Raw genomic sequence first — 26454 nt, forward strand, 5'->3', positions numbered from 1 at the left:
CACCCTCCCACCACCTTTCACCACCACAAGGATTTGCTTGGCCACACAGCAAGTGATCTGGTCCAGGACAGAAACAGTGGTTGCACTTCGTAACTGAGGCGAGTTCACTTATCCAGTTCATTGTGTGGACACTGATACTTGCTCTGCACATGAGAGGGAAGCGCAAGGGCAGCCTTCTTTTAGAAGCAATGCACATCGATCACAACTTGACGTAATCAAACTGCTTTCCTAAGCTCTGACCTGGCCAGGACCACTGAAGTCAAATGACCTCCACAACAGGATAAATCTTTACAGAACTCAGGTCCTTCTTCATTAAAAATGATGCAGCTGGTCCCAGAACAGAAGTAACTTACTATTTTCACACACACAGAAAAAAAAAGTTAAAAAATAAGAATGTCTATCAAACCGTTGAGCAGTAAAGAGCTGGAATTTTGAAGACTGGGGGAAGACAGACTACCACAAAAAAGCGTCAGTAGAAAAAAGTGATTATGTAGATGTGGTGCAAGTATACTACTTAATACCTACCAAAACATGACAGAATGTGCCTTACAGTATTTTGTACAAACCTTACACAATCTGTACTGGGGAAGTACTCTCCCATTCCTTTCCTTACTTATTTAGGAGGCTTACTGGAAAAAAAAATCTCTTTGTTTTTAAATAAAAATGGTGTAACCAGTTTTTAGTTGCACATCTTAAGATCACAACCTTCACACATCACTTCCTCATATCTAAAAAGAGTGCACGCATTTTAATTGCAGATTAAATTTAAATTCCTACACAGGAGAAAAAAAATAAACCGTATAAAGAAGCAGGGTTTCTGCATAAAGCCATGAAATTTCCTAATAGGGTAGATATGAGTATTTCTGCAGAATGACAGAACTGATTCAACAAGGATATTTCTAAGAGAGGTTATAAATAATTGTAAATAATTTTATGGATCTTATGTTTAAAATAATACTTCTAGCAAAACCAGAAAAGTACGTTTATAGCTCACAAGCACTAACAATTTCACATGTGTATGCTAAGTGGTCTAAGGTCTGCCAGTATGCACATGTGTTTTGTGTAGATAAGAACAGTTCCCATCTTCAAAATAGGATAGTGAGTCACAGGACTTAAAAAAAAAAAGAAAAAAGAAAAAAGCCTAATGTCCAAATTTGACAGCAAGTTAACAGTTTGCTTTTGGTTTTGGTTACTGTACATGTTTTAGAAGAGATTAAGTACATAGTGGCATAGAAATAGGACAAAAAAAATACCATGCAATGATGTAAAAATTATTTTTGAGTGTCAGTACTTTAAGTTCAGTTTGGAAGATAGAAAGATTACATTGCTGCTTTCCTGCACATGAACAGTTTATTCCCCTTTCATAGCTGTCTAATTAGCATGCCCTATAAACATTGTATTTTGTATTCACCTTTATCCATTTTTATTTTACATTACATAGAAACCCCTAAAGATGATCCACTTTTCCACTTCCAAAACGACTGTAACAAATGAAAGCAAAAAGCTGCCAACAACATCCACAAAACAGATTGAGATCATAGCAACTTTTAACACAACATCATCAGGAACGTGATTTCAAATGGCATTTTCAAAGAAGTAACTGCTATGGGGTGCCCTAAAGCTCAGGCCACACAAAAAAACAAACAAACAAACAAACAAAACTTTCAAGTGTTATCATTATATTCAGAGAGTTAATTAAGCCAACATGGGAAGCGGTATACATCCCCACATGACTATTCTTGTATCAATGTAAGTGCAAGTCCTCTTCATTTTTGCTTAGAAGTCCACATGAAAACGTGTTCCAAGACAACTGCATTAACCCAACTCACATTGGGTTTGATAACTGCATAGCAAATTAGGATTTCTATCTGGTACCACCGGCTTTCTCCCCAGGTATTTCTGAGGTTAGTTTTCCTTCTTTTCCAATTTTCCAAATGACAAATCATAATTCTTGAATCACCAATTTTCATTTTGTTCTTGAGCTTTTCAAAACACTAAGAAGCTTGGCAGTGCTTTTAACTATTATTCTAACAGCAGCTGCAGTGCTACAATAAAAGAAACTCACTGCAGAATCAGAGTAACAGGCAAAGAAATATTTCAGACTGCAACCAAAGCTTATTCTAGTCAGGCTGTGAGAAGAAAGGACAGATGAAGCTAGCATTGTTAAGCAGGGAGTCTGAAGATTAGTGTAAAATATAACCAGAAAGTTTTACAAATAGGTAATTAAAACGTGGTAATAATTCACAAAGCTTTAAAGTGACAACCACGCATTCATCAAAGATAACTAGAGACCCACCAAAAGATTAAACAGGTTTACAACAGTCAGGTGTCGACAGACATAGCATTGTCACACACAGCCTGCCCAGGCACACCAGTTAGTGACTGTAAGTTGTACACAATGCATGTACTCCTCCAGAGTTGAAAACAAGGGGAACGGTGACAGGGGCTACCTTCAGTGGGGCACATAGCTCATGTTCCTGGATAACGAGAGACGGGTTTTTTCTGGATATGATGACAGAAAGTCTGTGTTACCCAAGTGTCTCTGTGACTGGGAATGAAGAAAGAGGCTCAAGAGTTTCAATCTAATGCACAAGCACCTCTCCAATTCATCAGTATCTGTGCTTCAGCAAGAGTGAGGCTTTTAATCAGTCTTGTATTCCAGGGTGTAACATAAATGCATTTAGTCAAAGTGTTTTTCCACAACAGCTGATTGACAGTATGCATTAAGGCATTATATGCAAAAAAGCATATGGAAGGTTGCATGTGAATAGCTTTGGTTGTGGTTTTTTGTCCATCCCCCCCTTCCCCGCCCCCCCCTTTTTTTTTTTAAGTTGTTGTCTACATACCAGCTATTGTTAAAAAAAAAAAAAAAAAAAAGTGGTTTATCTCCAAAAAGTAACATCAAGATTACCTCACTGCCCAGTGTAAAAAAAAAAAAAAAAAAAAAAAAATAAAAAATTATTCACTCCCCTACCAAGCAAACAATAGCTTTAATGGCCTCAAAAGCACCAAATCCCTTCTCTAAAGTTAGGGAGGCATGCCAGTACAAGTCTCAATTTCCCAATTTCCTCCTACTTGCTTCTAGACCCTGAGTGGCTACCTCTTCCTTGAAAAACTGACAATTCAATCCATTTGCTGAGAAACACACACTTTATAGGTAGCGAAAGACTGGGAAGGGTGAGAAAGGACACACTGAAAGAGACAGAAGAGACTGCTCATTCAATTAATTCAGGTTTTTTATCTTTTCTTACCTTTGCAAGTCTTGCCCTCTTAATGAGATCATTGAGTTTCCGCACAGCAGCCTTCTGCGGGAGACTCTGGATATCCTTGAAAAGATCCTGTGCTTCGGCTTCAAAGAGTCTTCGATTCTCTGTGTTTTGGAGAGGATGGGCCCAGAAGGAGCCAATGTAGACCCGCAGCACCTCTGGAGTGTTGATCACCTTTCCCAGGGACCACATGAGTGCACCATAGACCCTCATCAGCTGCTGTGTGTCCACCTGGTCAGCTTTATTAAGCACCACTCGAATCTTGTCATCCTGGCCACGGAATGACTTAATAGCCTCTGAAAACTCATCAGATATATCCAGCTTATGGGCATCAAAAAGGAGGATGATGCGGTCGACTCTCTCAGCAAACCACTGGAGGACTTGGCAGAAGTCGTAGCCTGAAGAAAGAATACACTATTACAGTCCTACTGTTCAGAAAAGTGAGCCTCAGAGAACGTAGGGCTGGGGATACAGAACAAGGGGATCATAGCATCTGCCTGGGGGAAAAGAGGAGATGGACCACCTGGAAGAGAGTGTCTGTGGACAATGAGGTCAGGACAACTGTATCCTACATTTCCTTAGACTGGTCTCACTATTACAGTCTTTTGTGTTTATCACTGCCTTTCTGTCAACCTTGCCATCCATCTCTTGTGTCACTATCTTTTGTGCTGCTGTGAGGTACCATCTCACACCCATGTTTGCCTCTTCCCAAGAGTTTTGGCTGCAGCAGAGCGCCCAAGCTAAGCAGGTCTGTTGGGCTCTTATCACAAGCTCTCTTCATCTAACTCTCTTCATACCAACAAGGAAACAGTGCAGGTGCAGCATGCCAGCAACTGAAAATATTTGGATTTTAAAACCATTTCCAAACTCATCTCTCCTTGCGTTGCAACACTTCTTGTTATTTCTGCCACAGCAGACTCAGAGATCCAATTTACAAGTAACGTTACCTGCATTGCTGATGGCTTTGGGGGGACGTGACAGGTTACAGAACACAAGCAGTGACCCTTCTGATCATCTGAAACAAACTTCCTGATGTTCTAAAGGAAAGCCTATTCGTAGTACCTGTCTGAACACTTTTATAAGTGCAGCTGGTACCTAATCCACACAACAAACAGTATTCAGAAACTCCTTATTCAGAAGTGACACATTTAATCTGCAGAGAATCACCACTAGTGATGAGGCACTGGGCTTGGCGTGGATGTGATTCATCTTGTTTGAGTAAGGAACAGCAAGGTATGAGCTGGGAGCCAACATCCCACCCCTCCTCTTCCTCTCAGAAAGAAATTGGAGCTAAAAGAGGGAGCAATCAAAATGCAAGGACTGGTGTAAAGTAACCTAAACAGAATCAACAGTTTCGCTCCCAGCAGCACATATTTAAATGCCAACAGCAAAGAAAGCTCAGTTACCACCAGTGAGTCCCCCAGGGTGTCTTTGGTCATTTCTGAGCTTTGCAAGATACGCCTTTAAACCGTCAATCCCCCAGCAAAAAAACAAAACAAAACAAAAAAACAAACACTTAAGACTACTCACACATGAACTAATTACCCAAACACTTCATACACCTGGTCCAGATACAAGCAAAAGACTCTTCACCACTCCTCATTCTCCCTAGCATCTTTTAAACAGTATAAATAAAAGGGTATGGGGACATTGTAAAGTTGCTTAGTTTTTCTTAAAACAATGCTGGTTCAGTCAAGTCATTATTCATTATACCTTGAAGTTGTTGGTCTTTAACAGGGAACCCAAAAGCAAATCAGCTTTTTTTGCTTTCCAGTAGAACCTGACTAGGGCCAACATCAAGAAAAGCAGACATACATGAAAGTAATAGGAAAAAATGGTGAACTCCAGATTTGTCATGAAGCATACTTGTGCACATTTAGCAATATAGGTAAGAACTGAGTCTTAAATCTTTTGTTTAAAAATTACAAATAGCATATGAAATGATATCCAGAAATTCTAGTTAATAGTAAGAAAATGTTCGCAGTTACCTATCTTCGCCCACCCTCCCCAAAAAAGAGACCATAAAACTTCACTAAAAATCCAGCACAGACACATCAAATTGAAAGGAGAGAGCTATGTTAAAAAGGTGTTATTAGGATCCTAAAGGATGCAGGTCAGGCTCATTAACTGGCTATACAAAAAAAAGCCAACATAACCTTTCTCATTAAAAGGATTACTTTGTAAGGAATGCAAAACCTGGCCCCTTTCCAGATACTGCTACTTTGGTACGTTCTTCCCTGTGACCAGTTTCTGAAGGGCTGAACACAAGATGAAAGATGGGGGCAAGGAGGAAAGCTGCACAAAACACAGCTGGAAGAGAACTCTTCTCACTTTACACTAGCAATCTAATCAAAACCAGTACGAATAACTTGTCTTTATTAAAATTTAGCAGGAAAGAAAGGGAGAAGTGAGATCTTGTATGTCACTGGCATGTCACAACATAGTTGCAAGAGTGCACGAAACTGAGGTACACAATAACCTGTTCTGATTTCACTCATGTAGAAGGAAATATGCTTGAAATGAAATACAGAAAATTGCAAAATGAAGCAAGTTACATTCTATTAGGTTTTCCACAAATGGATATGTGAGAAGGTGACTCATAAGGCTGGTTAAATAAATACATAAATTCCTACCACACATTTAATGGATTTTGAACTGTAAAAACAATTGTACAGTCAACAAGTGTATGTTAACTAACAAGCAATTTATTTTAAATATGAATTAAGTATTAATGAAGCATTTGCTTTGAGAAAGGAAAGTCCGCATGTTGAAAATGGGTAAGAAAGAGACCTCATAAAAAAAAAATCTATTCATTTTAATGAAAATTTGTAATTAGAAGTGAACCTATTTTATACACAGATTCAGTGGTTACACATTAGAGTATATCTGAACTACAGAGAAGTGATATATGGTTAAATATTTCAGCACTCAGACACAACGCATTTAGGATGCTGTCACATACAGCACATGTCTGGATTAGGGCTTTCAAAGTTGAGTAGTACTAGGACAACACTGATCAGTTTGGAAAACTTGACCAAAAAATTTGGTGTTGATACTTCTCAGCCTCTTGCTGCTCTACTGTTGCTCTTTCTTCAAAGGTTTGCTCCCAATGACTGATGTCAGCAGTTATATCCAGCCTGAGGATCTATGTCTCACCAGGTACAACATCTATTTGCAAATGCTTATTAGAAAGTCACCAGTCACCCTTGTACCCAGCTAAGGGACAGAGGAAAGCAGCAATCCACCAGCAGCACTGCAGAGCTCTTGAGCTTGTCCCAAGCTGCAGGAAGGGAATGAGCTGGTGCCTCTGACAGAGGCATAATTGTTGGGCATCAGTAACAGGCTGAGCAGAGACCACAGAGGAGAACAAAAAGAAATAATGTGGAAGAGAGAAAAAAGTTGGGAGAGAAACTGCATGTCGTTACCAGCCCTGGAAATACTGATGTGAGGAATGATCATGAGGTCTCATATGTCATTAGCACAAGGCAAAGTACCAGCCCTGTGCATTACAGCCACCAGCCATACTCAAAAGATACAGCTGCGCAGTCGTGCAGTATGAGTGTGGGTCAACTTTCTGCACCAGTTAGGAATAAAGATTTAAACAAATGGTAGGCTTTCCCTTGTGGGCCCAAGGTAAATAATTTCCAACTTGCCCAACACCATCTCCCAAAGTTTTTGCAATTCATAAAACAATTAGGGTGGCTTGATGAGGTCCACCCATCCTCTGTGAGCACAGACAGGCAGAGTGTCCAGTTCTTCCACCCCTGGGGCTGGTGCTACTGGCACAGCAGAAGAAAGGTGCCTCTCAGATGAATGCTGCAATGATGAACCTCCAAGATCCGAGAACAGTATGTATATGAATCAGGGGTGGGCAGAGTGCTGCAGTGATCCCACCTGCCATTGCTGCCTAAGTACCACACAACCAAGGCTACAACACACAATTTGGACGTGGACAAGAGCAGCCTTTTCCCCCCTGCCCAATCTGCTGTTCTTCTAATGCTTTGCCACAGGTGAGCATCTAAACTTCCCAGTCTTTCAAATGGAGCTCAGTCCCACATGGAAAGATGCACTTTTTGCGGTCCAGGGTAGAAGTTTCAGTTATGTTAATGAAAGCCTGTCTCAATCCAGCACTCCTGGATAACACCCTTACTTCACTCCTGTTGGTGGACTAATCCTAAGGAGGACATACCGCGTCTCACTGCAAGGGAAAGCCTGACACAATGCTGCAACTATATACATCACCTTACTTAATCCATGACTACATTTTCACAAGCCAGATTGAACTGAGAAAATTACCTGTATTTAGGTAACTCCAGTTCTAAAAACGCAAGCTAACCAATATCCTCCATTTTCCTCTGAGCTCTTTCCCCATACTTCTTGAAACCCTTGCCTTCATGCCACTCAATCATGAGCCAAACCTCCCCTCCCTTTCTAAAAGAAGTTCCTCCCCACACCCTGCCAGAACTTGCTTCTCCTTCCTCCTCTCCTTAAGCTCATTGTTCCTTCCAAATCTTGCAAACCATACGCACATTTCTGTCTGACACGAGCTTCGTGAACGTCACTGGTGATGCTGCAAAAGCAGCACAGGGACGGGCATTGTCTGACCGGGGACAATGCTGGCGCACATCTGCACATTCTCCTCCAGCCACTTACGCAGCCCCTGAAGTGACAGGCAGGAAGCTTCTGGCACATCCTCCTGCCGACAACAGGAGCAGGAAAGATGTGTCAACAGAGACAGCTTTGAATGTTGCACTCTACGCATATTTTTGACTCTTCCAAAAGAGATCAGCTCCTTCATCCACGGCCTGGATGCCTTCCAGAGTTACAAATAAAACATGGGAAGTCGTGCATATCCTGTATTTTTACACAGTCCCTTTACTGTTTTCCTGCATTTTAAAACTGAAAGTTAACATTTGATTGCTTTGTTGGTCTCGGAAGGCTTCACCTTACTCCCAGTGATACCTGTCAAATTCTATCATTATGCAGGTGTTACATCCATTCATAGGTAAATACTTAAGCAGTTGCTTAAGGGGAAGATGGAAAAAACCACCAACAGCAAGGAGTGAAGGTTTTACACTGAGGTCCTGTAATGTTATTCTTCCATCAAACACATTAAAACACCACCAATAAGAAAAGTTGCTGCTCACCAATGTTAGAAACAAGCTAAACTTCTAGAAAGGTAATTTGAAAACTCAGATATGAAGAGACACCAATAATGTGCAGAATAGAAAGCATCTAAGAATACTTATCAGGTGTTATTAAATGTCATATTCCATTACTGAATTATGAAAAATCTCATCTTGTATATATTATTTAGAAAATAGCAGCATGATTCATAAGAAAAACAAAAGTTTAAGACAAAGCTTAAAAAATTTGCTGAACTATAAAATTTTGAAATACAAAATTGTGAAATTGTCAGAAAATAAATTTTGAAGAACCACCCTGTACATTTAGAGCTTTCCTGGCAAGTACAGAAAAGCATCCCTATGTTTAAGTCCATAATCACCTTCACAGTGAAAGGAAATGGCAGTTCCCATAGCGAAGTACATCAGCTGCAACCTTTTTCAGTAAGAAGCAGCCAGTGAATTTAAACGGTAACAACACACATTTTGTAGGAAAAAACCTTTGATGCTCTGAAGATGTACAATCAGATCCTTCTCTGGCAGAGACACATTCAGGGACAGCAGAAAACCATCTTGAAAATCCCACTTACAACTGCACACAGTGATCTAAAAAGTAACCTAAGCAACTCAAACTTCAAAACACGCTAAATTAGACTTGTAGCATAAATACGTTGAAGTCAGTCTGACTCCTTCAGGAACCAGGTCAGACAGGCCTTGCTGTGTGCAGCACCACAGGACAAGTCAAGTTTGTACTCCACAAAACCATCTGTATGGAAATCGCATAAGCAGCCTAAAAGTCATATACAGGAAATGTATCTGACTATGCAATATCTCAGACATGGGTGAGCACATTATTGCCTAATCATAAGAGCATGCAATAGATCCATACAGTGACTTGTAGGTACTTCATGTATGCTGATACCTAAGCATATAGAACCTTAAACCCTGGCAGCAATTGCCGTGCAAGCCTGGGGTGCAGAGGGAACCGTGCTCTAAAGATGATTTGCAAAGCCTTAGTTATGGTACAACCACACTGGTTCAAGCTAAACAGCATACAGGAGAACCACATTTGTGATAAAAGAACTATGCCAAGTTCTATATTAAAGACAACCCTTAACACATTGAAAAAAAAAAATAATGAAATGCAAACTAGTCAAGTTAAAGCCTGTGAAACAGATAAGAGTTTGAGGTTATCACTGAGCACTGTCAACTTAGGTGAAAGTCTACCATACCAAAGGGCAGGCCAGGTAGGCCATAAAAACAATTGATAAGGCACATAGCATCAAGAAACAGTTTCTGAACAATAAAGGAACAACAGTTCTATGTTTTGTTAAGTCACAAGAGCAATTCTAGATGGCAGTGAAGAGCCACGGTCCTTTAACCAACACAGGACTACCAGTGAAACGCAACCTGGAGTAAAACACAACTCTGTCCCACACTGAAGTCTGGGACTTCCACAGAATCGCTAATGGTGTTGAATTTTGTCACACAATTGCTCACTTTTTCAGTGGCATATTAATATGATGCTCTAGTTTTCTGCTTATTTCATGTTCACTTCCATACTGTTATGAAAGTGGCAACAGATACTTGAATGCTGCCAAGCATCATTTTCCCTTGATTTAAACAAGCAGAGAGGGAGAAAGATGAGCCTAATTTTTCTTGGTGGAGGAAAAAGGGAGCTGGAATCCACAATGGAGAAGCAGAAGTAGGAGATTTAAGACCATCTTTGATTTTATCAGACTCTCTATGTAAACTGAGACTTAAATGTTCTGTGGACATCTTATGCGAAGATTTTTCAGGATTAAAGATCATTGGTTATACACTTGGTTATTTCTGCCTAGAAATAAGAGTGCCAACATGCAGTATGTTTTACTTATCTGGTTTCACAACTTTCAAGCCTTTGCTTGCACAGATGTAGCACACTCATGCTGTTCATCTCCACTAGTTCACCAATGTATCACCTATAAGAAAACACAGCTCTCCCCATGATGAATGCTTTCCATGACTGTATGAGCAATAAAGAGTATAAAAAAACCCCACATTCTGTCACTGAACAAAGAATCCAGAAACATCTAGTAGACTAGTTTACTAAGCCAGCATAGTTTAGATTACAGTCCTAAGAAGTTAGTCTCTTGTTCTGTCAGTGCAATGCAAAGACAAGACTATGGTTGCACAGCTGCCAGATATTGTGCTCATTCCAGGATTTCATCAAAAAATCCCAGGTGTGATACGTTAAAGAACTGATTATTTCCCCTCCCACAGATATGAAACACATAAGTTTCCATTTCTTAAGTAAAGGTCTGAAAACAGAAGGCAGCATAAGCCACACATTGGATCACTACCATTTACAACTCTACAGAAATCTCTGACACGCACTTAAATACAGCTGAAGGAAACAAGGAATAAAGTTATTTACATTATGCTGTTTTGTTTTAATAGTTTCTCAAAGACAGGCTAATTTCTTAAACAGCATGTTAAAACCAGGGTTCAGTTTGTTGCAGAATTTTATTAAAAATATTCTCATCCCCTCTTCCTCCTGCTACCTTAACTCTTTTGACTGAAAATTATATTATATTATGGCATGACTGAGCAACCTGAAGAAGCAACACTAGCAGCTGTGCCTACAATAAAAGCACCTTATTTATAGCCCGACCCCCTCAGTTTTTAAACATGACCAGCTTGAAGAGCTACAGCTATATGAAACATTTCTTCATTCATGAACTTCAAGAGTATATATAACAGTCTATTCATTATTACTTTGTGGAAAGCGATTGAAATTATGGAAATAAGGCTTTTTCTCAGGAGTGTCAAAGCACTAATTAGTCAACAAACCATGGAACCATAGCCATTTGCAGCCATAGCAGCAGGATGATAGAAATCCCAACCCCACCAGTTTTCAAGAGAAAAAATTCCAAACCCTACATCCAGCCTTAAAACATGGGTTTAACAGGCCTTGTATTACGAAAGTTTGGGACACACCACTGCTCAATACCACTAAAACAGGCCCGCAGCAGATTAGGATGGTGATTTGTCCAGTACAGCAAAAACAGTTAGTGAGCTCAGTTATTTTCAAGCACTGCAACCCACCTCTGCTGATGCGCTGCTTCTCTCCAGAGAGAATGCCAGGACTGTCAATGATACTGATGCTCTTCAGTACCTGGTTAGGTAACTGAGAACACATAAACCTGCAGGAAAGAAGGAGAAAAAAAACCATTAACAATTGCTCTAGCTAACATGTAGATTGTCCCTTGAGAGCTCCGCTTTATGTATCTGCTTTTAGAAACACTCAAGTGAAATTTAAAAAAAAAAAAAAGTTTCCGAAGTCCTAATGAACCTCTATGGCAACCATCCACGTTTAAGAAAACAAAATGTAAACAGAGAGCTTGTCGTAAAAAAGAAAACACAGGAAAACCTTGTAAAACCATATGTCTCAGTGCTGATAAAATTCCAAATTTTGCAAGAGCTGACAACATAGGCCATATATGCAACATTAAACAGACACTATAGAACAAACATTTTGCTAGGACCAAAATCAGTATACACAAGAAACAATTCTTCACGTACTCCAACTTTTGCCGAAATTCAAAGAGATTCAAAAGAAAAGGGAAGCAGGCAGAAAGCCATACGGACAATATGTTTATATTCCAGTCACTGGCAAGTCACCCTCTCACCTGCTCCAGCAGCATTTGAATGGTCCCCATTACCCTCCTTAGGTGGGGCTTGCAGAGGACTGAAAGCAACAGTATTTCTCCACAAACCAAGCAAAAGCTCCCACACTGCCAGAACCAAGACTTCAAATTACACACAGCATGCTCTAAACAATAACCTCCTGCCTCTGCGATGGGAGACAAATTCAATGGTGCTATTATGAAAAATAAATAATTCATGAGGCCTCCGAGAGTCATGCAGAACACTCTGTGTGTTAAATCCAAACTACTCTGATGCTTCTGGGATAGCTCATGACTGAAAAACTTCACCTCCATCATAAACTGCCTTTAAGAGATTTGCATAAGAGTTTAATCTTCTTACTGGGCAGCAGCTGAAGACAGTGCTAACAAGCACACAATGTAAGCTACCCTCCCCTCCTGTGAAGCTGCCCAGAGGCAGCCTAGCACAGGGTGAAGCTGCAGGCTCAGGCTGTAAGATGGCCGCCCTGCATTAACCCATCGCTTTAAAAGGCACACTACCTCCAGAAACAGGGTATCACAGACAGCAAATTTTAACCGTGCCAAGGTCAAACAAGAACTTTAAGACCAAAGATAATCTGAGTTCAGAAGAGTTCAGGCAGTGAAACATCAGATAAAAAGGCCTGTAAGTAAGATACATCAAAATTTGGAAGCTATTGTTGGACAGATAACAATCCAGATGATTCAAAGGAAATCAAAAAGAAAAAAATCCTTACACCTCGCTTCACCTTGTTTTTCACGTGACCTTGCAGTAATGAGTCTGTAATAAAAGCAGACTGCATTCCTTCTTGTGTACAACAGAAATGGCAGCATCAGCTACGCCTCTCCCTGAAACCCAAGAGGGGATAAGGAAACAACAGCCATCTTGGCCTGATAAAACCTCAGGATATGTAAACAGCACTACGCTTTTTGGTTTTCTTTCACTGGAACACCAGGTGTAGAAAATACTGCATATCTGAAGCAAACTCTTCCACTAAGGCTAATTTTCTACTAGCTTAAGAGATGCTTTTGAAAGAGCAGTGAGGTACTATTGAATAACATTTTTTTAACTTTTCAAAACCTAAACTTCCCAAAACTATATTAAAGCAAACACATCTTGCGGAAGCATAGTGGATGTGCATAAGCGACAAAGAAAATACATTTGACCATGTCAAGCATTACAAAAAAATACATCACTAGTATTTACAACATGAAGTAGCTTTCATAAATGTGGAAGTGTAAAGACTATATTTTCATATGTGTTTTTTTCTTATCACTTTATTTCAACTTTAGAAAGCCCAGAGCTTGTTTAGTATCACTGAGATGTTTCTAGGCCTATCTTACGGGAAGATGGGCACCATTACTTCAGCTGAACAATACGGCAGTGTTTTAACTTAGGCATCACCCGAACCGGGACAGCTGGAAAAGGCTGTGCAAGAAAATAGAGAACTACAGGCCTCAGAAATGTAAAGACACTGCAGTCTTCACAGCAGTCATTAGTGGCAAAGGGAGGAGGAAAGTATATAGGAAGAGGGTATGAAATAGAAAGATAAATTCGGAATTAACTGTAGCTTTTAGAATATATCCATAATCTAAAGACAACACATGGGTTAAAAACCTTACATCAAACCAATATTTCAGACAACTTAAAACTGCAATGCTAGTTGTATTTGAATATCTCTTTTCGACACTGAGACTTGGCTCTGAACCACTATTTCTTACATGACCTGTATGAAGTGTGATTTTAAGTGCTGCATCATAAAAAGCAAAACTACGTACTATCTACCTAAATGACAACAGAGCTTCACAAAAAAAAGCGTGACAAAAATAGTTGTGCAAATGAGATGACTGTAACTGCTTATGACACATTAGACCTTTGATACTGTCATTATTATAAAACTATCGTTAAAGAAAATCAGCAATATTAGACTACCTTTGCAAAAATAAGTTACATGGTTTGCAAAAATGAAATCAACAACCTTGTAATTATCTGATGATTTTATTATTTTAGATTAACTTCCAATGACTCAAAGAATGTAGTAAGAATTTATACTCCCTTTTTGTGTCCATTCAGATACCCATTAGAATAGAGCAGGACCATGCCTTTCTTCTCAGCGGCACCAATTTATTTCCATGATTTTCTAGTATACTGCAATATTCTTTCCTCACTTACTTTAACCAGCACCCAAGGGCACACTAGGTCCTGTCCCCATCCCCTTCCCCCCCAACTTTCCTTAAAAGTACACAGGAGAAATAAGTTTCTACACTCAGGAGCCTTACAGAGACATCTATCACAAGCAGTGAGATACAGAGGGAAATAAGATGGGGTCATGAAAAAAAGAGGCAAGGTAACCTCAATAAATGAATGCGGCTTATTAGTAAGTACAAGCCTTGATTGTGCTGCTGTGTTCTTGTTTGTTTTTAGTTTCTCCATTACCTCAGTCACTGTTTCCTTTCATGCTACATTTAGATGAAAAGGGCACTTGACTTCACAGTCTAAGTGTCCATAGCCTCATAAAAGTAATACCTTAAGTTTTTCCACAAAAGAAAACACTAGGATTGTGAAACCATTTAAAAAAAAAAAAAAAAAGGCAGGGAAAGCAGGGGTGAGGGAGAGAGAGAAGTAGAGGGAAATATATTAAGACAGGAGTGAAAAATGTAATATTGGGTATAAAGCATTGCCACTGCCAGTATGGCAAATGAGAGAAGGCAAAGCAAAATATGTAGTATGATCACAGGTAAAGACAACAGGGAGAAGTTACTCAAAGATACTGAAATAAAGCCTAAGACATTTTCGACCAGGTAAAATAGGAAAGAGAAATGAGTTGACAGTTTTGAAAAAGCAGCAATATGATCAGAGTGGCAGACCAAACATGGTGCTAGGGGAATATAAGCATCTAGATCTCTGCTGCAAAACTAAGGAGTAAGTGTGAATGCTGGGGAAGATAAGGTCGCTTACAGCACTGCGATATAACAACACCACAGTCACCAAAAGAACTGGAATAACTTAGTTGGTTACTTTGAATGTATATCTTTGTAGCTAGCAAATAATCTTGCCTGCCTAAGATTCAGGATCTGACACAACTAGCTAGACAGATATTTAGCCAAAAAATCATGTAACCCATTCATCCAAACAAACACGTAGTATTATTACATGTTCTGTGTCAACATTTGAATATTGTGCAAAATACTATTTACAGTATAATTATATTAACTTTTCATAGAGAGTACAATGGCGGGAAAGAGAGAAATAGAACAGTGATCTGGAGGACAAGACTTAGCCAATAATCTCACAGAGAGGGGTCTCGGACCACAAAAATTATTACTTAAAATGGGACTTGACTGCAGCTTCCCACAGCACATATTCTTATCTCTCAGCAAAGTGACAGCCAAACCAACTGTAAGCAGCTATAAACTTTCTTCTGTGAATAAGCACGGCGAGAGATAAGACTGTACATGATGAACTTTTAACACATATGCCAGTGTTTATCAGCCAAACAGGAAAGTTTATTATTAAAAGAGAACCAATTTAGATTAACTGGCTTGCAAAACCAGGCCTCCATGTCAAGCCACCATCAAATACAGGAAGAAAACAAGGTGATTGCTCACACAATGCGAACAAAGTTATTAATAACTTCTAACTGGAAATATTTAGCCTGCTACTTAAGTTACCCATGGCAATATTCACAGTCCTGGAACAACTCTCCCATTTTTTGCAAATACCCAGCAGCCATCCAGGAGCTAACACTATCATCCTGGTCTATGGGACTGCTTGAAGACCAGCTAGTTAAAATTAACACACTTAACAGCTTGAATATGTACTTTATCCAGAAGGCATATTCAAATATTATCCATTCTTGTAGGCCTTTTTACGTATCCCAGCAATTCACAACTTTAAAGAGCTATACCATGACCTCAGGTGAGACCAACGTAAAGGAACAAGAAAGCATCAAAGGGAAAAGATATTTTCCTTTTTTTGATGGTAGTTTTTAATGATAGTACTAATCTACCAGTTTTACTGAGTAGAGAAATTTGTGCCCAAACTGATCCTGAGTTCCAGCTAGTGTAATGCCTTACAAACAAGTTAGCTAGTGGAGCGTTTCAGCAGTTTTCTGTGAACTGGTTTTAACAATGATTTTCTGTTCTGATAATGGAGTATATATAAACACTCCTTACCTTTTAAAATTTTTTTAATTTTTACCCAGTTTACACAGCTCTATGCTAGTACTACCCTACCTAGTATTGACTTTTTTTTTTTTAATTCACTTGAACTGCCATCACTCCTGCTTGTATTTGAATATTTATTCCATGCCATTCAAAACAAATACAGCAGAGAAACTTAGTAAAAAACATTGATGCTTGAAGATGGTATCAAGCAGAATTTTAAACATAAAAATCAAAGACAGCAAGCAAACAGATCTCACCTGTTCAGGAAAGCATTTCCAAAGCGGCTGAGTTTGCGGAACGGCTTCTTAGGATCAACAACTAGGGCATTTCCAGGAATATTTCCTTCTGAATCTCCATACATCACAGCAATAAAAGAATCTGTGGTAGGCTCTGGACCAATCCGCATGCCTGGAAAGTCTTGTTCGAGCAGGTATCTAGAGATGGAGAATACATGAAGTAACAGAATGAATAACTGGGAACTATAGCAAAAGCAAATACCTGTAATTCGCTTGAAAATTCCCAAGGATATACACACTCTAGAACAATAAAATTACATTTTTCCTGCATTTCATTATTTCTATTACCTAGGGAGAAAAAACCCAACCCCGCAACTGAATTCCAGTTTTTCACAACTAGGTAAAAGTATAAAGTAAATCCCTTTACAAAAACAGGGTGGAAGTTTTCCCTCAGCCGCAGCACCGGAACCATTCAAGTTGATGCTTCTACCAACGATCCTAGTCCTGTAGGTTACACTGCTGCTTCTGTGTGTGTTTTCAAGCCTATACAAGTGCTGCTGGTACTAAAAGGGAGCGGTTTGAAAGAACGCATGAGCAGCGTCAGTTTGCTGACAGATCTAACCCTTCTATGAACTCTGTATGATTTTACTAACTTGAACTCATCTTACCACAGGCAGAGATAACACAGTTATGAGACAATGCAGGTGCATCTGTTTGGGAGTAAGGAAAGGATTTTTTTTTCTTTTGACCTGCATATCAAGAAGTAATTGTTAACTAAGTCAGACCTGCAGAACTTGAGGCCTAACAGCAATGTACTTCCAAGAGGCATCAAGTCAGGCAGTGCTGTACCAACAGAAACCATCTTGCATCTCCCTTTCAGTAATCCACTCAGAGATGCAGACAGCACACACTCAGCGGACCAAGTCTGATAAACCAAGTCTTGACTTTCCAGACAACAAGGTCTCAAACGAAGGATGTGCATATTTAAATGCTAGAACTTAATGAAACCAGAGCATGTGTTTATAGAAAAAGCCTGTTTGCATCCCTTTCTGGATGGCAAGTGAGAAGCAAGAGAGGCCCCAGGCCTATCAAGCAAGCCTGCAGCTTACAACGTTCCTCCAGCCTACACTATGATAACGGCCACTTTTCAAGAACAGAAGCAGACAACTCTGCCTAACTTTAAAGCATGAGTGCTATTGTCCTCATTCACAACAGCATCATCTTGAAAATGTTCACCTCAAGACTAAGACCAAATTGTTTTCAAGCATGCTGTAATTTAACATTGCAGGAGCATTAAAATTGTCCAATCAACTCAAGTCATCTTGTAATTATTAATTCCATGGGTTCCATGTCACCCTGGAGTTCTTAAAAAAAACCCACAATTTTAACCAACTACAATTTAACTTTTTACATAATCAAAGCTGGATTTAAATGAGAATTCTTCTTCAGGCACAGGTCATGGTCCTACATCCAATGACACCACTAGTTAGGTTTGAGCACATCTATATTAGTATCAGTCTTTGAATAATAGGCTTGTTCTGGCCCTTAATCCAACAGCACTATACCTTTTCTTCTATCATTTCATAAACGAATATTGACTTGAGAGGACTTGCAGGCTGCTTTTGCTGCAAAAACCATTCTACAAAGTATCTGTACTTGCTGAACAATCTCTGTTTGTCTTTAAATTCAATACCCAAACATTCACAGACTTTATAGATCATGGCACAGAAGCTGAATTTAAGGAACTAAACATATATGACACATTTCAAAGATCTTTTTCCACTAGTCTTAGCAAACTGGCTCCAAATAGCTCAACCTATGATCAGGGAGTCTTAAAGCATAGGACAGTTATTTACATGAGATTTCCTGCAGCTTTCTGCTTCCAAACAAATGAAAAAAATGGCAATGCTAAAAACTGTGGGAAAGGAGGAACACAAGAACAGTCATGCCAGAACATGCCAAAGTTGATTTGTTCTCCTTGTAGAACAAGCTGTAGCTAATGCATGGTAACAGGGAAATAAAACTAACCCCTCTCCAAAAGCAAAAAACCCAGCACTCAAACCTCTCTGCACATGCAGGAGTGTCCAATGCAGCATATTCCTCATCTTTACGAAGTAGATCATGTATCAAAATGAAGGCAAAACTCCTTTGATAGCTCAGCAGTTGAACCTTTATGCATGGAAACCCAGGACTTTCAAGTGTTGTAGCAAACAGTTAAACACCTGAAACACAAAAGCATGTTCCTGCCTCCTCACGGAACAGCACTGCAGACTAGAGCCCTCTAAAACAGGATGTAAAGGCTGACTCACAAGAGGCACTACCATTTTTCACTAAAGCCATACTGGCCTTATCCACGGCATTGAAAAAAAAGTTCAATTATACTTTTAACTTCTAAAATAAGATTTTTAACTTGCCACAATAAAATGTTCTACTTCAAACTCTCTTAATTCTGCTTTTCCTCATTGCCCTTCTTTTAAAAGAGAGAGGAACTCTATGAGACTTGCCGCTAAGTTCTTCTCTTGATACGAATTGTCATTCCCAGACTTCTGCTGACAGAGGCAGCAGTTCATAAGGTGGCAACACATATGACAAGAAGCTCCCAGAGAAGCAGTAAAGAACATTGTACTGAATCAAATGCAAAAGAGAGAAGTCCCAAAGCCCAGGTCACAGAAAACTACATGATGGGATCTGAATGCAGGATAGGACACCTCCAGGGTAATAGGATAATTGCTATCCATCGTAAGCCCATGAACCTGCCATGGCATGGGTATGGGTATGGACATTCAGTGGTGGTGGTCTTTTAGATGACTAAAAAAATAATCTCTTGGCCTGCTCATGAAGTTGCTTCACATGTTAACATTTGCAGAATTTACAAAGGGTTGCAAGTATGGAGCACCTTTCAGGATTTCCAACATCTGTATTTTTAGCTTGGAACTCAAGAGTGCAAATTCAGATTAGCTGCTTATTGAAATTATTAAATAAGAATAAAGTGCTGCTGAACTGCAATGATACTTCCAAGTTAATGTCACAGATGCAGCTTTAAAAACCAGGCTTTTATAGTGATAACAATCCAGGGGGGCAAGATCTCCTTCCGAATACCAAGTGCCACCCAACAGTCACAGTGCTGAGCCTGGTACAGCTATTCAACAGAGAGAGGAAACACTTTGCGAGGCAGCTATCTGCCATTAAGACTGGATCACAGTTGCACATCGAGAATCAGTACAGACTAAAATAAACCCTGGTTCTTGAGCACTGGCTGTACAAGCCGTATCACACTTCTGCTCAGCATGAAAACGTCAGTTTCACTTAGCCACACGAAAGGGATGAGCAGTCTTCTGTGAACTGAAAAGCTGCAAATGTTTTTCTACAGTATGCTATAGTAACACAGGAAAATACCTGGATTTTTAGCATCCGCAACTGCATGCCCTTCTCAGGAATTTTCAGCAGAGAGGGAGTTCAAAAAGGTTCACAGGAAAAATGCTTAAAAATAGCAAGCGTCCCAAAGACAGTCTAGATCAAACAACAGGCATCCTGTTGACTCTTCTCCCTTTGTTTTTACCTGGCCTATAACCTTTCTGCTTTGCCAATAAACATTCATCTATGTTCCTTTGCAAGATCTATAGCCAGACTACGGGAAACTGGTTTACAAAGTTCCAGAGATAGCAAAGATTACTCACAGTTTCAGATACTGATAATCATCTGAAGTGTAAATGCTTTAGCTAAGCCATACTAATGCACGAACACAGGTGAGCTGGACAGAGCAGCAGATACACGTGATACATGGGGAGACGAACTCAAGTCTCCTTTCATAAGGCTGCTCACCTCCATACTCCATGCTGCAGCAAGTCCTCCACGCTTTTTTTTTTAAAAACACAACAAAACTAGCAGATGTTTGTTTTAGTGTAAGAATTCTGCTCCAAATAACTCAAATAAAACTTTCATGTAGAGCTAGTAGCAAAGAAGTTCCAGCCTTCACCTAAAGAAATTAAGAGGGACCTTTTCCCCCCAGAAGAAATAGATACAGCCCATTCTCGCCACACAAGCTATTGCATTCTACTTGCAGACTCCAGGTATTATGCATACAAAAAGGTGCTTTCACAAAACCCAGGTCCGGCTGAGTTAAAAGAAGGAAGTTTACCATTTTAACCTCTGAGCAAAGTAAAAGCACAGCCTGGCAAGCAGAGGAACTTACTTCTGTTTTTCCTCATCCTAATAAGTTGTTTAAAAAAAAAAAAAAGTCAGTCTCTTACACTTTTAAAATAGAAAAGTTATTAACAAGTTAAACATTATTAGACTAGAAGTTCAATTCATTGTTAGAAGAAAAAGGTCAGCAACTACAAACTCGCCCTGACCAGCTCCTTTCTCTTTCCCATACACTACAATTCTCCTCTCCTGTCCCTCCTTCCTTTCCCACTTTCTCTAAAGCAGCCAGGAGAAACCGAGAGAATTACAGAAGCTGCAAGGCCAAGCAGCTCACATGCAAGATAAGCATTTGGCTCTCACCCATCCTCCCACCCCATTAAAAACAATCCCACAAGCATTAACATTTGGGCCTGGATATATTTGTTTGAATTGTCAGCATTGTCAGATACTTGAGTAAAACAGTATCACCATGCTACACCTTACACAGCGAAACTGGCCGGTTTTACTGCGTTGTTCCAAGCGCAAAGAGGATAAACAGCACCAAGTGAAAAAACAGAAGAGCTGTTAGAAACCTGGAAGTGTTTGTTTGCATATCTTACTCCCCAGGGACATTCAGTCATTGCTAGATCAGTGTTTTCCATGAAGTCTTGGTGGAAGGAACTGGGTGGATGTGGATGTGTCACAGGTATGAAAATGTGAAGTTCTCACGATAATGTCTAAATCAAAGTAAATCCCAAATGAATATTTGTCAGCTAAACAGAACTGTTATGTTCACACATAAACCTAATAGTAAACACTTAAGTAGATCTAGTGTGCCCTCCCGACTATGAAATGGAGAAACGCAGAACAAAAAGCAGTTTTAATTAAGATTTTAAATAATTTTGCTTGTTAAAAGGCTAGCGTGAAAAAAAACTATAGTCCAACTTCATTCTAAGAAAAACTATCTATAATAAACCCAGAATTATGACAATCTTGAGAGTATATGATATTTTTCCATGGGAAATTCAGCCTATCAGAGGGGAAATTTATTTGTGGCTGACCTGGACACTATAATATTTTCCCATGTCTACTTCTAAGCCTTGCCTTCAGCATACAAGCACTTCTCTTTTTTTGCTTTTCTTTTTCTCCTCTAAATTGGATTTTGAGTAACAGTCACTGTGATACTATTGTCCAAGTTGCTGCCCATCTTGAATGGAGCATTTTCTCATGCTGATTCGCCCAATTATTATCTATTCTATAGTGAACACTGATGTAATGAACGTTCATCATGGTGAGGTCAGACTGTGGCCCTTTAGAAGCAGTGAACAGCTGTTCTATTACTGATGGGGCTCAACAGTCAATTCCCATCTTCTCCAAAAATCTAGTAAGGGATTAAACCACTCTGCAATCTACCTGAAGTGGAGACAGGAGAAAGGGGTAAGTGGGTGAAGAGAAGGGCACATCACAGTAGAAGTCACCTTCTCCATTGTATCAGATATTTTAAGAAAACACATGAGAACACATCTTTGAAAACTTTACCTCTGTCAAATTTGTCTGGGCATCTTCACCCAGCAGTGACCAATGCTAAAAAAGAGCTGGAAATAGCTGCGATAAATGATAATTCTCTTCTCATTCAGATTGTACATTAGTATCAGTCAACCCTATTGCTCAGTATTTTATGGTTAAGGTGATAATAAGTTACTCACAAAGCAACAGTACCACAACTACATCTAAGGCACTGCAAGGAATATCAACGTTTCCAAGTGCAACGTTGACTTGCACTCTAGTCAAATATGGGCAACTGTAAAGGACAGAAAAGTTGAATGTCCATAAATCAAGAACGTGTGTTCTCATCCAAGGCAAAGTCTTACAGGAGGGGAAGAAAGTTTCCTATGAATTGCAAATGATGCAGCAACTCAGCTGACAGGCAGAACAGGTTCTGGTACGTACATACTTGGGACCGTTCTGTCTCTGTATTACCCATGCTCTCACCATCCCCTGTCCGTAAGCCTGGTAAGAACACTTATCTGGAAATACATAGAAACCAACAGAGCAGCTGTACTTTTAAAGAAGAAAATGAATCAGCATGGCTAAAGAAATGTTAGGAAAACCCACATCACCCACTTTGTTTGTGGGAATTCAGTAATAATCAGTAAAGAAACAAGTTCAACTTAAAGCTTCCAATTTGCTAGTTGTAAAACCAGAAAAGAAACATGATTAGCTCTGTAAACATCTGAAAAGCTCTCAGGTGACTAAAGGTAAACATCGCTCTTCAATGGAGAAGAAGGGAGGTAGGTCTTTCCCACTGTAAAAAGAAAAGCATGTTATGGCAAGGCTGCCAGTAACCTTTGGAACCGAAAGAGAAACATTTGTAAAATTTACGGAAGAACTTATTGCTTATTCAATGCAATTGACCAAAAGAGTCGGGGGGGGGGGGGGGGACACAACTTTCCATATACCACGTGTTTTTTGCCCCAAACTGTTGTCTCGGTTCTCTCTTATCTTCACATCCAACCTATGCATTAAACTACTTTTGGGAAGGAAGAGGGAGGAGATAAGGCTAAATGGTCTGTGATGGCCGATGCGGTCATGCCGTTTTAACGCGAAGTGTCTATAATTTAAAGATTAAAAAAAGTTAAGAGGAAGTAGACAGCGACGCTACACTTTCTCAGCAGAACACGAAATCGAGATAATATTCTTAAACAGGAAGCTGGCAGGAGAGTTACGGAGCACGAACAGGCTCGGGAGCGGCACCCATCCTCGACACAGCACGGCAGGCACTCGGATGAGCCCCCCCCCTCGGGAGGGACACGCACGGCGGCCCCGGGCTGTCACCGCTGCCCGGGACTCCCAGCCGCCAGCTCCGCCGCGGAGCGTTCGCCGCCCTTCACCGCGACGGGCGCCCCCCGCTCGGGGCTCGGCACGCCGCAGGGGGCGGCCGGCCGGGGCGGCGGCTGCCCCGCTCGGGGGAGCCCGCCGCGGGGTGCGCTGCTAGCGCGCAGGAGGCGCTTATCGCAGGGCAGAAACGCCCGGGGCAGGAGGCGAGCGCGGATTACCGAGCAGGCGGCGGGGGCCAGGCGGGCGGGGCGCCGGCCGGCGTTCCCCGAGCGGGGCCGGGCGCGGCGGCGGCCTCGGGAGAAGGAACCGCGCCGCACCGCGGGTGGCCTACCGGATGAAGGTGGTCTTGCCGGTGCTGTACTGCCCCACCAGCAGCACCATGGGCTTGTTCTCGAAGTCGGCCTCCTCCAGGGCGGGCGAGTGGAAGTCATGGAAGCGGTAGTGCTCCTCCAGCGGCAGCAGCTTGCGGATGTAGAGGTCCCGCAGCCCCCCGGTCACCGTCTGCACCACGTCGCTCCCGCCGCCGCGCTCCCGGCCGCCGCCCTGCTTCCCCAGCCAGCTGAACATCCCGCCGCCGCCAGCGCCCCGCCGCACTGCCGCCGCCCGCCGCCAGCGCCCCGCTGCCCCACGCACGCAGCCGCGGGCGGACAGAGGCGGCCCGGGCCCGGCCCCGGCCCGGCGCGGGGGCGGCGCCAGCGGCGCTGTCCGCGCCCGGCTGAGCGGCGGGGCCGGGCTCCGCGCCTCTCCCCCGAGGGGCGGGTGGGGGTTTCTTTGGGTCTGTTGTTTATTGTGTTTTTTTTTGAGGTGGGGGTGTTGTTATTTTTCGAGAACCAGAGTTTTGTTTTGTTTTTTACCGCAAATCCGCCTCTGGAGGTTCATTGTACCTGCTGGTCTTCCACGCTGAAATTTCAGCCCCTTGAAATGAAATGCGGAAACCCTTTGACAGCTCAGAGCTGAACATAGAATCGCCCAAATGGTTTTCATGTTTTCCTGATGATGGTTGCTGTCTTTGGATGCCAAAGAAGTGTGTGACTAAGCGCCGTGGGGGTTAGCTACGACGTTAGGCAACTATTTTAAACACAGGGAAAATTCTTAGTATATCGTTGAAATTTTGCTGTGGGACGTGTGTAGCAGATACGGCCATTAGTTTTAACCTTAGGTCTTGATACTGTGTTAAGCCGCCTGGGAGGATCACCTTTTCCATTGATTTTATGAGAGATTTTAATGGAATACAATACCATATTCAGTGAAAACATTGAAGAACAGTAAAATGAGTATTTTTTTTTTTCTCTGACATAAAAGTTTGTCTGTGCTCACTCACTACTGAGAAAAGAAAAGCTTGGGCTCCCAGTTAAAAAAAAAACGGGGGATTTTTTTGCTGAATCTGTGTGTAAACATTATGTTAGAAGTCTATCTTTTGTGTTACACACTTACGGCCTTGGCTCCTTTGCAACATCCTTTTCATTTAAATCCCTTTTCGCTGGTCCAGCACATCTACTGATTCACATTTTTAGCTATGTACCTTTCTTCCTCCTAATTTCCATCTTGAATACTACTTTTTCTCTGTATGCTCCAGCTCTTTTCTAAATGCATCAGCAGGTTTAGATGTGCCATTGCTATCTCCCTCCTCCCCATGCTGTTCCTCAAAGAACAGATGTTAGGCTTTAATAATGCCCAGTCCGGAGCATTTAACCACGCTGCCTTTTCTTGGTTCCTTGCTTCACGTTTTATTTAAGGCTGTGCATGTGTTTTGCAACTCTTTTGTTGCAATTTCCATGCTGAGTCTAAAGATTTTATACCATTTCATGTAGGGTCTTGCTGACTGGCTTCCTCATTTTTTTTTAAATCCCCTTTTTATAGTTTGGTTTTGCATTCTTCTCATTTTCATGACTTTTCCCCGTAGGTTAATCCATAGGTAATTAAGTTATCATTGCAGTTACTTACATCTTATCCATGTTACTTCAGTAATTTCTTTTAAATGAGTCTTGTATCACCACATCTTCAGGCGTTCTGACTACTCCTGATCATTTATTTTCTGCACAAATATCTGAGCTGTGGAAAACCTAAGTACTGCAGTCTGGGGTGAGACTGCTTTCCCACTTGTCTTTGATGCATCCAGTACTTAGTGACTGGAGAAGATCACAGAAAGAGGGCAAGTACAATGCTGTCTCACACTGTCCTCCCAGCCTCTGGGAGTTGATGATTCAGTGCAGGACTGAGGCAGATGTGGAGCCTTTGTACTTTTCATTCCTTAAAAATTTTCCAGTGAACGTGCTAATCAGTTTTTTTGAACTCATAAACTTTTATCAACAACAACATCCAGGGTCAAAGAGGTCTGTAACTTAATTACATGTTGCGTGCAGAACTACCTTACTTTGTTAACTTTGAACATGCTGCTTGCTAGTTTTTTCTGACGCCGTCCCGGTCTTGTGTTAGAATAGAGGTGCACGGTCACTCCCTGTTCAACTCCCACAGGGCACTCCAGATATTGTAGATCTCTCCTCTGCCTTTCAGTCCTGTTGACCTTTTTCTAGGGTGCAGATTCCTTACCTATTCACCCCTTGTGTGGAAGCTGTTCCACCTCTTTGATCAGCCCTGACATTTTCCTCTGTACTCTTGTTGAACAGAGAGAACTCAGAGGTACTGAATAATTATTTCTGTTCCACTGTATGCTTTTTGAAATGGGGTAAAGTGTTCACTGTTCTCCGTGAGCCCTTCGTGGCTGCTGGAAAGCTGCAGGAAGGGCAGGCGGGTGTTTGCCCTCACACACCTTGTTCTGCTTGTCTTCAGACTTCCTGCCTGGATGCTTCCTGCTGTCAGTGGGACAATTTTTGCCCTTCAGACAATAAAGCTTTAACTGTATGCAGGAACCTGGGAGTGCTTCCAAATTCCCAGGCCTGGCTGTGCCCTCTGGCTACATCCCATCCTATATTGCAATGAGATCCAGCATGCATCAGCATGACTGCTGTCTTTGCTCTCTTGTTTCCATGGGAGGTAAACCCTGGGCATATAGCCCATACAGGAGCTGTATGGGCTG

At 41.1% G+C, this 26454-nt stretch overlaps 1 protein-coding gene across 2 annotated transcripts in view; it reads right to left on the reverse strand.

The window, feature by feature from the left end:
• The window catches only part of EHD4 (EH domain containing 4), a 32347-nt gene extending 8208 nt beyond the window's left edge, over positions 1-24139 (reverse strand). Inside the window, exons 1-4 of one of the 2 annotated variants that reach the window (XM_087746295.1) lie at positions 23749-24139; positions 16479-16655; positions 11477-11574; positions 3252-3664 (exon numbers count right to left, since the gene is read on the reverse strand). In XM_087746295.1, coding sequence (XP_087602421.1) covers positions 3252-3664; positions 11477-11574; positions 16479-16655; positions 23749-23984 — 924 coding nt within the window. In that variant the 5' untranslated portion in view covers positions 23985-24139. Of the gene's footprint in view, positions 1-3251; positions 3665-11476; positions 11575-16478; positions 16656-23316; positions 23600-23748 lie in introns of those variants that run through there. The other variant, XM_087746294.1, reaches the window with a different exon arrangement.
• Between the last annotated feature and the right edge of the window lie 2315 nt (positions 24140-26454).

This window comes from Nipponia nippon, unplaced genomic scaffold (assembly GCF_047370975.1).
Source record: "Nipponia nippon isolate SJK-2023a ecotype South Korea unplaced genomic scaffold, ASM4737097v1 scaffold_10, whole genome shotgun sequence".
In the NCBI taxonomy this organism is placed as follows: domain Eukaryota; kingdom Metazoa; phylum Chordata; class Aves; order Pelecaniformes; family Threskiornithidae; genus Nipponia; species Nipponia nippon.